Source organism: Cydia fagiglandana, chromosome Z (assembly GCF_963556715.1).
Source record: "Cydia fagiglandana chromosome Z, ilCydFagi1.1, whole genome shotgun sequence".
NCBI classification, from domain to species: Eukaryota; Metazoa; Arthropoda; class Insecta; order Lepidoptera; family Tortricidae; genus Cydia; species Cydia fagiglandana.
In genome coordinates this window covers 15,216,284-15,233,969 of record NC_085959.1, presented here as the reverse complement: position 1 = coordinate 15,233,969, position 17,686 = coordinate 15,216,284, and the positions used below count along the sequence as shown (strand labels likewise).

The 17,686-nt window shown below is 38.7% G+C and overlaps 1 protein-coding gene across 2 annotated transcripts in view; it reads right to left on the bottom strand.

Annotated features, from left to right (window-relative positions):
* Positions 1-17,686, bottom strand: part of LOC134678912 (eukaryotic translation initiation factor 4 gamma 3-like) — a 35,609-nt gene that overhangs the window by 3,975 nt on the left and 13,948 nt on the right. For both annotated transcript variants that reach the window (XM_063537657.1, XM_063537656.1), the window contains 19 exons: positions 16,215-16,276; positions 14,982-15,164; positions 13,080-13,139; positions 12,913-12,998; positions 12,077-12,839; positions 6,248-6,637; positions 5,086-5,394; positions 4,872-5,002; positions 4,633-4,786; positions 4,066-4,232; positions 3,687-3,890; positions 3,338-3,484; positions 3,158-3,242; positions 1,882-2,104; positions 1,662-1,788; positions 1,061-1,243; positions 806-971; positions 544-624; positions 81-399 (listed from right to left, as the gene is read on the bottom strand). In XM_063537657.1, coding sequence (XP_063393727.1) covers positions 81-399; positions 544-624; positions 806-971; positions 1,061-1,243; positions 1,662-1,788; positions 1,882-2,104; positions 3,158-3,242; positions 3,338-3,484; positions 3,687-3,890; positions 4,066-4,232; positions 4,633-4,786; positions 4,872-5,002; positions 5,086-5,394; positions 6,248-6,637; positions 12,077-12,839; positions 12,913-12,998; positions 13,080-13,139; positions 14,982-15,164; positions 16,215-16,276 — 3,840 coding nt within the window. The remainder of the gene's footprint in view (positions 1-80; positions 400-543; positions 625-805; positions 972-1,060; positions 1,244-1,661; positions 1,789-1,881; positions 2,105-3,157; positions 3,243-3,337; positions 3,485-3,686; positions 3,891-4,065; positions 4,233-4,632; positions 4,787-4,871; positions 5,003-5,085; positions 5,395-6,247; positions 6,638-12,076; positions 12,840-12,912; positions 12,999-13,079; positions 13,140-14,981; positions 15,165-16,214; positions 16,277-17,686) is intronic.

The window sequence follows — 17,686 nt, the reverse complement described above, 5'->3', positions numbered from 1 at the left end:
AATGTAAAGGTAACGTTTATAAAACCCATTCGGTAACATACCAGCATCATGTAATTTGACTCAAATATGTTCAAACTCACTTTTCTACTGCAACGGTAATAATTTCAGTGACGAGGGCCGCATGGTACTGGGGCTCGATAAGGTTTTTGACATCGGCAGCCAGTTCTACATTATCGGAGTTGATGAGACATTGGTCTATCATCGACTTGACAGTCTTCTTCTTGGGATCAGGGAGAGGCTCCTGCGGTACGGCGGCGGGCGGCGCGGGTGCGGCTTCCGCCGGCGAGGGCGCCGCGGCGGACTTAGCGGGCGTCGCCGGCGCCGCGCCGGTGCCGCGGGTGCCCGAGTTGGAGCGAGCCACGCCCATCGAGCCCGACTTACTACCGCTGCCGGGACCACCTGTTACATAATACTGCTTAAACATCTATTCAATTTACGCGACTGTCTACTACGAGCTATCGATTATTATCTATACGACTGTCTATGCGACTATCTTATGTTAAGTTCCAGGGCATAATAACAATGTCAAAAAAGTATACTTACTAAAGTCACCTCTCGAGTTAAACGTGGATCTCTCAATAGAGGCACCTTTAGAATGATAACTAGGACTCATATCTTTATTACCTGAAACATAAACATTTCCGATTAAAAATGATGCGACACGAATACAATCACGAGTAAATTATATGAGCAAGAATCTCCAAACTGCGACCCTCCCAGTTTGATAATCGGATCACTCTCGTCAATCGTGGCACGCTGTTCAAAGTTTGGAGACCCGTGACAAAAATTAATTGTAATGACTTACTCCTAATTGAAGTTGGGTCAGTCTGAACATTCTCTAGGACACTGTACATATTCTTTGAAAGACTAATCATAGAATTGCTACCAGCACTAGCCTGTGCTGTAGTTTTTGTGCCCGAACCATGGTTCCACCCTAAACCAGTTTGTGGAGCCAATTTTATACTGTTAATCTGCAAGCAAATAAGAATACTTAGTAGGGATTTGAACATTACTATCCATACACAAATAAATGAAGCATTTATGCTCGTGTGAACATTACCTTCTGATTTTGAGTGACAGCCTTAAATTTAGAAGTATCAACCATATAATTTGGCCTAGTTGTCTTCCAATTATTGCTGTTGTCCATGAAAGAATTGTTATTTTGCCGCCGCCCGTCGCCGCGCTTGCCACGGCCGCCGTCGTCTCGCCGGAACCCACCGCCCATGGGGTTTGCATTCATCAACTGAAATATTTAATATGTAGTTATCTTTTCAAATAAATATTATTCTTATTCTTATATGTTTAACAAGGCAGAACCACACCAACACAAAGACAATACTAGCTGTACAACATTACTAATCTGTTAGAAATCAATCCGAATGAATATTTATAATTCAAAGTGATCACTTAAATGTCAATGTTGCATTAAGCACTATGGCAGCGGGCGGCAACAAGCGGCCCGCGAACCTCTCGCTTGCAGCGCGCGAGCCTCCCTGGCTATTTTGTATGTAATATTGCCAAACAACAATATCTGGTAAAGTCACAAATATTACCAAAGTGCGGCCCGCGTCAACTTCGTTAACTACTATGTGGCCCTTGCCTGCTAAAAGGTTGCCGACCGCTGCACTATGGCATTAATCGAGATCATTGTTGATACATACTTCAATATGTCGCTGCTGTTGCTCGGCCTCCTTTTGGATTTGATCCATCATTTTCGGCTGTGAGTCAACAACACTCTTTGTCACCCATCTTCGTTTTCTCAGTGCAATGACGTCTTGGATCATGAACCTAAAATAATAATTATATTATGAATAACAAATATGGGTTCTGTTATTATTGGTAGCATTCGGCAACGATGTGTGTACATAATTGAATACATACCTAACTCGACTACTAATTTTATTAGACTTGCGGTCCACGATGTCCTGCATTTTCTTGAACACACTCTCGATGTTATCCTTGACCTCGCTCTCCACCTGCTCGCCGATGGTCGTCAGCAGCTTGCACAGGCACTCCAGCTTCTCTTCCTCCAGCTTGTCGATCAGATAATTCATACAATAAACCATTATCTTTGAGGTCAGCATTTTCAACTTGTACAGTTCACCTGGAACGAATAAAAATAAGATTTATTTCATCTGTCCTATTGTAATCATGTTTGTTTTCGTATACAATAATTTCACAATCAAACACAAAACAAAAACTCGCGCGATACCAGTGCTACACTGAAAAGTCATATGCTTCGGAATCGACATTTGGCTTCTGACGCCACTAGGAATATTTTCGAAACAGAATGATGTCCGAAGCGTACATCTTTAATTGTAGTGTAGCAGCAATGTTATTCGTAAAATAGAATGCCATGAATGCTCTTGCAAAATCCCCTTCGCTTAGAGCAATAGATTTATGCTTAGCGAGAATTAAAAACAAAACGGCGGATTAAATTAGATAATAAAATTCGCTGCTGCAAAACAAACCCTTTCGCCACAAACAACTTCAAAGATTAGGTATACATGCTCCTTCTCTAAAAAGCTCCTAGTGTAATACAAACAAGCTAGAGTGTAATACAAACTGTAGACACACGTGTTTATTGTAGCTATAGTTCGTTTTATTTAGCATTAGAAAGAACTTGCAAGAAGGTAAGCGATCTTGACATGTCTTTTAATTGAAAAACGCTATTTAAAAATCAAAAACTATTATTTATGAAAGCAGAAGAATATAAATGATCGTATTAGATTCATAATTGTTACATATTTGCCGTAACTCATTTTTAAAATGTGTTTTTCTATTAAAAGACACATCAAGATTGTTTACCTTATTTCTAATACTAAAAAAACGAAGTATAAAGGATTTGTATTTTCATTATAGAATAAAATAGCATAATGTAGACGTCTACCTGCTCAGTCAGCTTTTACGGCTTAGCATAAAACTAGTATTTTTGATCCCACTTTAATATTGGTCTTCCAAGGTCAACAAATGAATTTTTAGATGATTCATGCGGCAATGAATTAAAATGCATACATTATTCAAGCATAGAAAGAATTACAAGAATTGTAGTGATTGAAAAACATGTTGACAAAACGTATGTTAAGGGTCACATTATTATCGAGGTTATCTATATGGAATACAAGAATAAAGTAATGTAAAGAACAAGTAAACCTACCAATGAATCTGACGTTTCCAACCGATCGCATTCTAACCCTACGGTTCTCTTCTTCCAGCATCAATTGAAGCTCTTTCTTCTTGGCCTAGAAAACGAATAAAACAGTCATCAATTATTACTATATTATTGTTTGAATGACATATAGAAAATATTCGATTATATGGTAAATCCAATACTCACAGGATCAGTGCACTCGGCTAAGTCAGTTTCTAATTTCATAACTTGTTCATCTACCTTGTCAGTAACAAACTGATTTTGGCATTTACTAATGATAAGAGCCCTGAAATTGACGCACTGGTCGGGCGAAGACGCATTATCAGCAGGAACCTGGAAAGAGATAACAGAACGTTTTGTAAGTGACTTACAATGTTTTCATAGTGGTTGAGACTGTAAAACTAAGAGTTTTGCTTTCAATCTTCATCCTTGCATTGAATTGAACAAATTTACAAAGTATCACAGAAATGAATAGGTACTCTCTATTATTACCTGTTATATAGTGATTAAATACTGTACATGAGATAATATATACCTTGAGTGTGGAGAGCTTATTACACATTAAAGCATAGGCTTCAGAAAAATTGGGTTCATCTATCGCCTTCTCAAACACCAAGTCAATGACACCTTCAAGGCGTTTTTGATTAGTGATCTCGAGGTGTTTAACTTTCTCTATTAACGTGTCGAACTTCTGCGGCGTGAGTTTGTTCAGAATGCCCCTGAACTTCTTGTACAACTCCTGAAAAAGTTACCGATTGTATTTATTCTTCAATATAATATGTATTCCTCTATATATTGTAATCTATTTCTAGTAAATGAAGACTCCAATGTTTTACTCCTAGCCACGTGTAAATGTCATGAAAGACATGGTAATTAATAATTTACTGATTATTCATAAACAATAATTATTTTACCTGAGTCTTAGCATCTTCCTCAGTAAGGGTCTCCTTCTTGAACCTAGTAGGTTTCCAGGCATTTTCGGTCTCGGAAAGTCTGACATCTTCTCGTAATGAGATGGAGATGACTTGCTTGTGGGAGCTGCTACCACTTGGAGTAAGTGGGAGCTTACCACTGCTTTTACCTGAATTTTTAATATAACAAAATAATAATAATAATACTTCCGGAGCTAAATACATGTGTCAGATGCTGCGTATACGCTACGCCAAAGCGCCATTCATTATTACGTAAGACGATTTGCCCGTTTTTGTCTCCCACTAACCCCTACGCAAGATAAAATAAAAATAAGCCGACCCCCTCCCTCCTCCCATTATTTAGTAATAAAATAAACCTTGGTTTAATTTTAAAGTTTTTCTTTGTCATTCATAATATATTTGCATCAGATTTTGTAATCAGCGATTTTTCAAAATATAATCTTAACTATGCGGTGCCCCTAAATCGCCTTCGTAATAAATTAATGGCGTCAAACGAACACAAGCATAGTAATCAACCTAAATACAAAGCACTATATACAAAATACATACCACTAGCAGACATGTTCCTTCCATCTTTCTTAGCATCTCTAAGAGAATTATTCCTTGAGCCCATACCAGCATTTTTCAAAAATGGTGGGAAAAGTGAGTCATTCATGGGCCTTGAAATATTAGCAAAAGGCATTGGCTCTTGCATAGGCACCGTCTGCAAATGATCAAACTTTATTAAAGCACCAATACCATGGCAGCATTACACAAGTAACAAATAGAATGACATGAGTAATACATACCCTAATTACATTGCATGACTCAAGTTTAGGCGCATTTGGCTTGTCCTTTGAGAGTGGGTCATCTCTAATTTGTTTGAGCAACATTATATCATAGCACTTCTTCCCAGATGTGTTCAATGGAGACCATTGGTCTAAAATTAAAGGAAAATATATGAAACATGTAGAAAAGTCTAGTAAAACAAAAACAATTCTGTTGTTCAAGTGTTATACCAACCTTCACCATATTTGTATTTAGGAACAAATACAGGAGCAGCCTCGGGCTTTTCGGCAGCACCTGTTGATTTTTCAGGGACCTCTTCATTCTTAGGCAAACCTTTGTCCTCTTCTACAATACTTACTTTATCAGTCTCATCTTTACCATTTTCATATGATTCTGTCTCTTTCTCATTACTCGCCATCTTGTTTGATGATTTCTTACTCAAATTTTTGGAATTCTTTACAAGTTTCTCATTTTTGTTAATATCTTCCTTAACAGTCTCAGTTTTACTTAGCTCAGTAGTATTACCATTGGCAGTATCTGAATCTAGAAAATAGTACATAAAGTTATTACTTCTTTAGCACACCATTAACTTTACTGTATTCTTCATCACATCAACTGGACAGTTGGTTAGGGCAACTGAACATTGTATACAGTGGAGTATTGTGATTTTCTTTGTTATGATACAAATATATAAATCAACTAAGCCCAAAAGTAAGAAAATAAAAATCATGAGTATGACACAAGAACAATAAAAAAGATGATTTGATTATTTTTTATTTAAGTCATTTAAAAATTTGCATAGATATGCAAGTGAGATATTAGAGAAGTAGATGACTTATTATCAATATTATAAAACTAGCTTCTGTTCACAACTTCGTCTACATGGAATGATGTTGCTAAAACTGGGCCTAACTATCTCCATACCCAATTTCATTCTAATCGGTTCAGTGGTTTAAGTGAGAAGAGGTAACAGACAGACATACGAGTTGTAATATTAATAAGGATACATGATTTCAAACCATATATGTTTTCACAATGGAAGTAGGTAATGGAAGCAGGACACTAACAACAGCTAACAGAAAACTGTCCGTCTACATAAGGGCATTCGTTGTAAAATAACAAAAAAAAATGTAGGGTTTAACACCACTGCCTGGAATATGCTAGGTGAGTTCATTATGTACTGGAAGTGGGGCGCTTGGCACTAAGTATTAAAAATAAGATACTAATAAACAAAATATTCAATAATAAAGAGCAGCTTGCAAATTCCATTGCAGAATGTACTTGGACTGCCATTAAGTCTTGTCTGTTTACAGCAAATCTTTGCTATTCTGTTTTGCTGCAACAGGGCAACACTGTCATATCTCTGTTCATCATTAAAATAAGAAAAGCAACAAACCTATGGTCTTATTGTTAAGATTGACGTCTTTCATCTTAGGGTCACCTTGAGTAGAGCGAATGCAGCTTGCTAAGCTCTGATTTAATTTAACTTGTGCTTGTATAGCACTGGAAGCTTCTTTACTCTCAATAGTTTCTGGAACTGTTGGAGATTCCTTAGCAATCTTTTCAATACTTGCTGATAATAACTGTGTGGCAGTTGGTGCCTGCTCCTGTGCCGCCGGTGCCTCTTCAATCTTACTCAGTACTTCAATATTTTTCACTTGTGATAGGGTGTCAATTTCAGCTGTAACTACAGCTTGTACACCTTGCCTCTTTATTGAATCAGAATTTGGATTTGTTTGACTAGTTGGAAGGTTGATATTTTCTCCATCAACTGAACTACTAATCACTGCAACAAAGACATGGTATTTATAATTAGACCATGATACTATAATCACTAACAATCAACTTTACATGTAAATAATTAAAGTTTAATGACAAATCTATTGCATGTAGACCACTCAAAAACAATTCAACTTCGTACTAACAAAGCACACAGGTACAGTCAGCCAAGAAAGTGGTTTACCACTTTTCAACTATCAATCAGATAATAAGAGTCGAAAAGTGACAAACCACTTTCTTGGCTGACTATACAACATTCAGATGTCAATTTAATGTATAATTTTATGTTCGTTAATAATCCATTAGTCCCAATAATGTCATGGAACAACTGATCATAAGTGAAAGTTGTATTGATACATTTGATACTAAGTGTATTTGCAAAATAAGACACATGTTCACTAAAAAACGCGATATGGACGATTGAAACTGCAACATTCAATTGATTAGCATGTATTTTGCAGAATATAAGTTTACTATACGAGTTACGATAGTTTCTAGTGCATTAATATGGCCATTTCGCAGTATAGATATTTGTAGAGTTAAAATATGCTGATGAGGTAACACTGCCAACACAAAGTTCAATAAAAAGGATAATGCAGTCGTACGGCCACATAACATAATATGCGAGGAATTTAATTCAAGTAAATGTAGATATTACTATAAAAACAGATTTATACGTTTGACTTTTAGCCTAGCCTATCACTTTTTTAATGAACCAAGTTCGAATCTATAAATAGAGACGTGAGGTATTTCCACGTGGGAGTTCTTACATTCGAAGTACCTGAAGATCAGACTTAAATGTGGCACTGTTAGCTAAATTATATCACAGTTCCGAAATTCACCAAAAACCTTTAAACGGCACGGATGTCTACGTCGTCGCACGTAGCAATATGGTAAAAAGAAAGTCTATCCAAAAGGTCACTCAAGGATCTAAAAAATGTCTGACTTTTAACACTTATATCACTTCAACCACCTTACTTATGATTATGACTTAATTTAAAAGTTTATTCTATAAAATGCTGATTTACGAGAACTATTGTGTAAAACTCAAGAGTAATAAAGTTCTATAATTTTAACGTAGCCATGCTCCAAGTGACTGTGAAGTAAAGGCCGCCATATTGGAATATTCCATGCGGACAGTCGACCAAGATCAGCTAGTGTTGTGCGCAAGTACGAACCGGTAATCGATTACTGTTTTTGAGATGGCAACATAGAATATTATTTTTACAGGGCTCGACAGACCTACGAGATTTATCGACCCAATAGTGACATAGAGCGAAGTTAGAATGAGACAACTACAGTTAGGGCTTATTTAGACGATGCGAGAACTCGCATGTGAGTTTCATTAAGCCCGCTCCACACTCGTGCGCGAATCGCGGCGCGAAGCCGCGAACGCGAGTCTGGAGTCGATTTCGCATATCAGCGAACTAGACTCCACACTCGCGTTCGCGGCTTCGCCCGCGATTCACGCGCATAGTCTGGAGGGGCCTTTACATTGCGGGTTTTGAATAGGTCGGTCAAAGTGAACTTAACGAACAGTCTGCAATGTAGCTAAAATCGCATGCGAGGTCGCGCGCTGTCTAAATTAACCAGTCAGACGCAGTGCAAATGTTATTTTAGACGTCATAGACGTTTAAAGAAACACATGCTCTTTATGTAAACAACAATGGGGTTGGCCGCTCGAAGTATTTGGCAGACCGCGCCAGCATATCTGAGCATTTCTCAAAAAGTTTGTATAAGTTGGTCAAGCAAATCTTGTCAGTAGAAAAAGGCGGCAAATTTAAAAAATGTAGGCGCGTAGTTTTATCGTCCCATAGAACATTTGAATTTCGCGCCTTTTTCTACTGACAAGATTTGCTTGACCAACTATACATTTCGATCACATCTTAAGCCCCCTCCAGACTATGCGCGTGAATCACTCGTGCGATTCACGCGCATAGAGCGCATATCGCGTGTGGAGTCGATTTCGCTGTCTGCGAAAATCGCCTCCACACTCGCGTTCGCGGCTTCGCGCCGTGATTCGCGCACGAGTGTGGAGGAGGCTTTAGATTCCTATAAAAATTGGTGAGGTAAGATGTGATCGAAAGATACAAACTTTTTGAGAAATGCTCATCTTCTTCTGCCAAGCCCTAGTATTGTCATTATTTTAAATGGAATTTTAGCCCGAATACGTACGACAGCTTTATCGACGCGCGTTAAAAAAGCGCTAGAATTAGTCCGCGCTCTAAATTCGATTTAACGGCCAAGGCTTAAAGTCGAAAATACAACAAAGCTTGATGAAAAGCGCCACCGCTGTCGTGTGAATACATGCATGGTTATCCATTTAAACGCTTTTTTAACGCGCGTTGATAAAGCTCCCGTGCGAATGGGGGCTTATGCTCTGGCTGGTTGCCAGCCCCTTTAAGCCGTTTTAGACGGGGACAATTTTTCCCACACTGATTAAATTGTCCGATCAATTCAGGCAGTGCGGACGCAAACGCCAATTTGGATCGTCGAATTCAAACTCTTTTTTAACGCGCGTTGAAAAAGCTCCCGTGCTAATGGGGGCTTATGCTCTAGCTGGTTGCCAGCCCTTTAAGCCGTTCCAGACGGGGACAATTTTTCGCCAAACTGATTAAATTGTCCGATCAAATCAGGGAGTGCGGACGCAAACGCCAATTTGGATCGTCGAATTCAACCGCCGGTAACCGATATTACCGATAAAAAATAGGGTGTGGACGTAAGAATATAAATTTGTGTCGCTACTATTCGCGTTTGGGGGTATTTCTTTGATTTAAAGCGCTCAAATACCACCTTTCATTTAAAATTGGTGAAAGTGGCCAAGTTGGCGTTTGCGTCCGCACCACCTGATTCGATCGGACAATTTAACCAGATTGGCGAAAAATTGTTCTCGTCTGGACAGGCCTTTAAGCCAAAAGCTATGACTGCGCCATCTATGCAAGCCTTTGACAGTTGCCATCCCCATTATTGTATCATCATCAATCACGATCATATAGAAAACAACGCGTTACATCAGCCACTGAAACGGGTGGATACTCGTTGTATAAGTTATACTGAGCATCTTTTACCAGAGATGCGAAAAATACTTTTATAAAAAGTATTTAAATACAAAATACAAATACTTTCTTGATAATACTATTTCAAATGCAAAATACAAAATAGTTTTTGAAATTGTATTTAAGTACAAAATACGAAATAGGTATTTTCAAAATACTTTTTTAAAATACAAATACTTTTCGATAAAAGGTACTCTGAGTAGTGAATACCTTAGTCTGACTTAAAAAGTATTACTCGGAATTTCCGAGTTGAAAAGACTCTTTATTTTTTGAAATCAATCCTCTATCTAAAGTGCAAATTTCTAGTTGTTTGCTCATATTAACCGGTAGGATGTAGGTATGGATGATGGTTTTTATCGGCCAACTTTTAAAGCATTAATTTGTAATGTTTCACAGCTAGTTAGTACATATAATGCCTCTCGTTAGTGTGATGAAAACGTCACGTTTGTGTTTCATCAGGGCAGAAAAGTTTGTTCTCCTCTCGTGCCTTGAAACCCTCCCAACACTCAAGATTCCACTTTTTTAACCACTCGCTACGCTTGTGGTCATGTGCGACGTTACTAAACAGATTCAACAGTTCGATGTTAAAAGAATGAGAGAGTTGCCAGGATTGTAACATCAGAAGAGATTGTAACTCCTACCCTACCTACTATAAAGTATTTTGTATTTTGAAAATAGAAAATAGGTCCCAAAAACTATTTCAAATAAAATACAAAATAGTTTTCTTCAAAAGGTATTTAAATACAAAATACAAAATAGGTATTTTGCATTTTGTATTTGCATTTTAAATACAAGTATTTCAAATAAGTCACATCTCTGTCTTTTACTATGGGACTAACCCCGAAATTGCGAACAAAAAATTGACACTCTCATAGAAGATATCAACATCAGCCATCCAAAATGTATGGGAGAGTCAATTTCTTTTTCGCGATTTCGGGGTTGGTTCCATAGCAAAAGTTGCTCAGTATGACCTAAGATACAACGTGTGCCCATCCCACTTTCAGTGGCTGGTGTAACACCTTATATGTATACTTGTCCCACTAGGTCAGGCAACGAATGCTCAAAAAAAGTTTGAGGGAAATGCTAGGAACACAATTTTTGACTCCGTATCATTGTTTAGGAGGTGAACATATCAAAAGTCCCTCTTTAGCCTTGAGCCGGGGAGGAGAGGGGGTTTGAAGGTCCAAATATTCGGTTTTTTCTTAGTGACATGGCCACTTGTACAAAATGATAGTTAATTTAATTTGTTACAAGTTTTAATTAGTCAAGTTTTTCGATATCTTGAATAGTTTTTGAGATATCCCGTTCTTGGAAGTTTTTTTTATATTTAATTTTTAATTTCGAATGGTGTCAGTGTGATGGATTCAGCACTACGATTTATACGGAAACGATACCAAATATGGCCTAGTAAGTCAAGATAAAATTGAGAGCCTCAAATAAACTTTCAATAAAGGATATCACGAAACTATTCAAGATATCTAAAAACTTAACAAATAAAACTTGTATAGTTAGACCGTAAAAAGTCTGCAGCGATTTTGATATCCCACGCAGTGCAAGTGTCATTTTAAACATCAAACTTCTATGAAATTATGAGGTATAAATAACACTTACACTGCGTGGGCTATCAAAACCGCTGCAGATATTATTGGTGCGACTATAACAAATTTAATCAGCTTTCGGGTTGTCTAATAGTCATATCGCTAAGACGCTAAGTTTCCAAGATATAAGTGAAAAACCGAAAAATATGACATTCTTTTCTCCCTCCCTTTCTTTCTCCTTCCCCTCGGCTCAAAAAAGGCTACAGCCTTCACCTCCTAACTACCGAGTACAAAAAATTGTGTTCCTAGCATTTCCATCTATAACTTCTTATTGCTTGGCCTACACTGGACATGACACCGTGGGCAGCCACGTTAGCATAATGCGGATTGGGGACTACACACATCCCAATTAGTGTATGTTATAAATATTGAAATAGTTTGATCGAATTCTCGTTTTCATGCGCCCCTATATTGTAAATTTTGAAAAAAATATTAAAAAGAATGCAAATGTATCTGAGAAAATATTATAGATTATTTGCCGCTACTGTATTATAAATGTCTTTGTTTTTCTAAATTTCCATATGTAACAATTTAAATACTAGTGGCTTTGTTAGCTGTAGCCTACGGAACCCCCATGGCGCCGCTATTTTGAATAATCCACATAAATACTCTACTTAATTCTTGATACCTGCTCACGAAATCTCACGGGAGTCGGTCGTGAAATGCGACCTGTAAATCGACAACTTTCACGAGAATAAATACGGACATTTTTGTCCAAGCTGACACGGAGACCTTCGCTAACGCTCGGTCATTCAATTATGTCTGCAGTTGACATTATACATAAGCACTTACCTAGATTTGTAGGTCCATTCTGGTGCTTGTTGGCGAGCAAGGTGTCTGCTTCTGCTTGTTGTACGTCCCTGTCCTTGTTTTTATCTCTTTCCTTTTCTTCTGATCTGACACGCTCCCTGGGTTCTCGTATTCTTTGAGGCTGCGGGGCTAGCATGGCAGTGGGTGCAACGGCCTGTGCTGGTGCGGGGGCCGCGGGGACGGGCGCAGGCGCGGGGGCGGGCACGGGAGCGGGGGCGGGGAAGCTTGCGGGAGCAGCGGGAGGGAGGGCGCTCGGTATCGCCGACGCGGTGGGCCCTACACTGCTGATATTCTCTGTGGACTTATTTATTTCTTCTTCTTGAGGCACAACTGGTTTAGTTTTATGTTTGTGTGGTTGTTTATTTGGTGATATAATCTTATTGCTGTCTACTACTAAAGGCTGTATATTCTGATCACTAGTCTTTTGCAGCTGCTTAACATTGGGCAGTTTAGGCACTATAACAGGACTGTCTGATATCGCTGATACTATTGGAGTTTCGTTAGGTACTGCAGCAACATCAGGTCCTAATATTTTATTTTCGCTAACAGTTAATATCTCAGACTTTACTAAACTATTATTTAAAGAGTTTATTGCATTTAGTTGCGGCTGCATAGGGCTTGCGGAAGATATAGGCAAATCTGCATTTTTATAACTTGGCTTCATTGAACTTTCGCATGTGGTTGGCTGATTAGCCACCTCATTGACCATTCTCGAGAACTGTTCAGCAATGCTGTGTGTCGGTTCCTGCAACAAACACTATCCTATAGTAATATGTTTATTGCCGTTAACACACACAAAAGTACCATTAAATACTTACGGGTTGGGGCGTTTGCCGCTCGCTAGATTCTCCACTTAAATATTGACTATCATTATTTGAATATAAATCAGTCAATATATCTTGCCCTGCAAGTTACAAACACGTATAAAATAGACAAATATGTACTTTAAAGAAAAAATACAAGAGTCAGTAAGATGTTTACTCACTAGTGACGGGATCAATGATTGCGAGCCTATGACTACGTTTCGTTTGCGTCGGACGTATACCTGCAAAATTACCATTATGTTAAACTAGTTCTAAAATGTTTAGGTACTGGAGCTGTATAATACTTTTTAGGGTTCCGTACTCAAAGGGTGAAACGGGACCCTATTGCTAAGACTTCGCTCTCCGTCCGTCCGTCCGTCTGTCACCAGGCTGTATCTCACGAACCGTGATAGCTAGACAGTTGAAATTTTCACAGATGATGTATTTCTGTTGCCGCTATAACAACAAATACTAAAAACAGAATAAAATAAAGATTTAAGTGGGGCTCCCATACAGCAAACGTGATTTTTGACCAAAGTTAAGCAACGTCGGGCGTGGTCAGTACTTGGATGGGTGACCGTTTTCTTTTTGCATTTTTTTCCGTTTTTTTTTTGCTTTATAGTACGGAACCCTTCGTGCGCGAGTCCGACTCGCACTTGTTCTTTATTTAATGCTGTATAAAACGAGCAGACGGATCACCTGATGGTAAGCGATTACCGCCGCCCATAGACAGCCGCAACACCAGAAGGGTTGCAAGTGCGTTGCCGGGATTTAAAATGGAAGTACGCTCTTTTCTTGAAGGTTTGAGGGTCGTATCGGTCCAGAAATACCGCAGACGACAGTTCATTCCACAGTTTCAGTTTCTGGATCTGTATATCATTAGCTATGTTCCTATACTTATTCAAAGACTAGAAATACTCTAGACCGAGTTTAGAGCAATTATTTCATGCAACCGATGATGCCAAAAATGCGGGGGTGCGCGGGACGAGGTGAGCGAAGTCCCGTGCCGTGATTGGTCCGTTCAAAGACACGGACGTCACACAAAGACATTTTCGACTCGAACATGGAGTAAAATTACCGTATGCGTGGCTAGCGCGACTATGCTCAGTCTAGAGGATGTTTTGTCTGTGATACTTATTACTCTGTACACATGTTACTATATTGTTTCGTCCTTTCGCAGTAGAGTTGTTAATAAGGCCTCATAGGTTCGTGTTCTTTTCTCACTCTCACTGAGCGTAACCGTGAGCGAGATGGATGTGCGTGCTCGGAACCGCGGATATCATGCTTTTGAATTTCAATTTGTTATATGTTTTAACAAAAAAAGTTCGATGGAGTTCCCTCAAAAATTTAATTGCGGTTTTTAGAAGCAATTTTCATATTTTTTGGCTTTTGTTAGTTTTTATAAAGTGCGTTTACTAAAGAAAATCCTCAAGATTGCTAACTTAATTGTTGGCAACCGTATTGTAACCAGAAAAAGCGGTGTGATTTTTCAAAAATTCCGCTCTCTTGGTTGCAACTAAATCAAGGTGCAGCAAGTTCAGGTTGCAGGTGATGTTGTCCGTTTGAACAATAAACCATGATACGTTTTTATAAATTCTGTATATTTTAGAACCTATATAAGTGCATTGGGGCACAGAATAATTAATAGTACTACCATACAGAAAGGAAACTTCCTACAAAACCGAAATTTGACAGCGGTTCAGGGTCGAATCATGCTATCCCTTTCTAATATATGGCACTATCCCTTTCAGCTATTTAGGGTTGTCAAAATTCAGGCCATTATCTTTCTGTGGTCGTGCACGCAAAGGGACGTCTAGTTGTGTCAACCCTAATAATTGCTCGGAGCAATGCTGAGCCGAACGGAGCCGAGTTTGACCGAAGGGTGGAGTTTTGCACCCCTGATTCCAGTCTGCTGGATGAATTAGGGCTCATTTAGACGGTGCGACAACTCGTATGCGAGTTTCATTCATTACATTGCGGTTTTTGATCGGTCGGTTGAATTGGACGTAACCAACAGTCCGCAATGTAACTAAAATCGCATGCGAGTTCGCGCGCCGTCTAAATCAGCTCTTAGTTAAACTCACCAGATATGGTTTGGTGCATGTGAGCGGGTGTCTGGGAATGCGAGAGCGAGACCGCGGGCGCGGTGGGCGTGGGCGGCGTGCCCTGCGGGCCCATCAGCGTGGTGGGGTTGCTGCGGCCGCCCGGCGCGCTCGACTGCAAGTTGGGCGTCGGCAGTTGTTGGCTGTTTGGTGGGTAGTAAGTATCTGAAACGGGAGGGCAGTTTAAAGCAGACGGTTAACCAATACTTGAAGGATTTTATTGCTGGGTAATTTTGCTTAGCACCACTTGCACCATACCACTAACCCGGGATTAGCAGGTTAAACCTGGAGTTACCAAGGTTACTAGTACAATTAGACACTGGGTTAACGGTTTAACCACTTAACTTAACTCCGGGGATGGTGCAAGTGGCCCTTATGGTAATATAAAGGCAAGTGAAGTAGATTGGTTTGACGAAACCTGCTCTGTGGATGTAGATGATGGTTTGTGTTTTAGACTCAATATAACACATACATTTTTCACTCACAATACACATACTCGTATATACATGAAAATGCGTTTTCCGAATAAGGGAGATTTAAGGGAGTTCATAGTTATTAACTGTATGTAAGAAATCTGCAGCATGCTATAGTTCGTTTTTTTAGCATTAGAAAGAACTTCGCAGAAGTAAGCTTGTGGTTCCAAATAAGGCACTTTTAGCGGTAATAATTTGAAGTAAATTATATGTATTGACCGTGCTACATTAGATAATTCAATAATTATTAACAATTAAAGAGCCTGATAAAAACTGTACGCTTACTTCTGTGGAGTTCTTTCTAATGCTAAAAAAAACGAACTATAAAGTAATCCTTTTTTTTAAGATCTACGCTAGGAGGGTGAGGGTACAGTCAGCCAAGAAAGTGGTCTACCACTTTTCGACTCTATCAATCAGACAAAAGTGGTTGCACTCGGTCTTGCCCTTCACAATAAAGTTGTGCACCAATTTAAACACCTCGCCAGCTTAGCCGACTTCTGATGCCGACTCGAGCGTTCTGTTTAGGGCCAGTTGCACCAACCACGTTTAACGGACTGATCAACGTCAATCAGCAGAGTGGTACCTATGAAACTTCCCGTACAATATATGCGAACGCTTCAACGGTGACATACGTTTTGGTGCGAGCAGCCCTTATTATGACCGTTACACTATTTAATACGTATTTGTTCCACAAAAAAATTTCCTACGTGGTAAGAACTATAGTTAAATGTAATATACTTACAAGGCGGCGTGTGGTTCGCGGGATTCGTGTAACTTATGTAAGGTGTGACGTACTGGTAGAACCTGTGGAAAACATAGAACATTAACAACTTAAATGACACGTCATTAAATATGGCCTTGCTAAATACTTTAAATAAAGAAAAATTACTAATGGACGGCACAAATGACATCTTGCCATAAAAACTACTTGTTGATATATTTCCTGCCTACGGGTTTATTATTAACCCTTTAACCGCCATAGTCTGATATATAAGACATTACATATCCAGCTCATTTCGCCACAGTCTGATAAATAAGACAAAGATCTGATTTGGTTTTTACAGCACATTTATAACTCCCGTAACTATGCCAACCTTACTCTGCGTGGTACAATTACTGTCGGTGGCGACACGAGCACGCTCGATCAAAAATTGCTGGCGGTTAAAAGGTTAAAAAAATAGCACAGTGCCAGACGGAAGTACGGACAGAGTTCCTCTATTTGTACCTTTTTGGTATAGAACCGTACGAAGGATTGTATCTAAAATAATATTTGATGATTACAGCAAGGTCAGTAACTGTACTTTCGGGTTAATATTGCGGTCATAATAAAATAAATAAAAAATGCTTATGGATGGATCAACAATTTCTTGGTGGTATTCAGTCCTGTCGGGATATTCCTCTTAGTTACCGCCAAGTTATTACTAGAGGGTAGAGGTTAACAACTGATTTTTTTTCTCTTCCGTTTGTTACCACTGGGGACAACTGAGAATTTTGTCGTCAGTATTTATAAAAAAAAAAGCCTTTATTATTCCAAAGTCATACATAACATGCGTTATTTAGTTGTAGTTATTTTACTTATTACATTATAATATTTCTTTCCAACTAGCATGCATTTAAGAATAGTTTTAAATTTAAAGTGTTCTAAAATTATTGTTTAAGTTAATTCTTGTTCTTATATTATAATTACATATTTAGAAATTGTCCATTTAATTGAAAATTATATTGATTTAGCAGTAAGAATAAAATGTCATCTTTTAAAATTTAAATTTGAACACATTATTTAGGTGTGGACCCCTCGGCGGGTAAAGGCCTCCTCCAGGCATTTCCAATTGTCTCTATCTGATGCTATTTCTGTCCAATTTTCTCCGGAAATCTCTACGTCGTCGTCAGTATTTAGTTACCACAAAAATCTTGGTACGGCATAAATCTTGTTGGGACCACAGAAATATAAATATAAAGAGAAGTGGTTTGACAGCTTAGAGTGTATCTCTAATACCTGATCCATTTGATCAGAAAGCATGATCACTATGTCAGTAACATGACGTCTGTGGCGGTATAATTTAATTACCAATACCTATTAAATGTCGCTCTTCGCCGTTATCTGTGTAAATCGCAAACTATCAATTCAAATAATTATGAGGTGAATCAGGTTACTACATTTTACACTGACAGCGAGCGGCTTTTTTTAAGTGCTGCGATCAAAATAGTTCACCA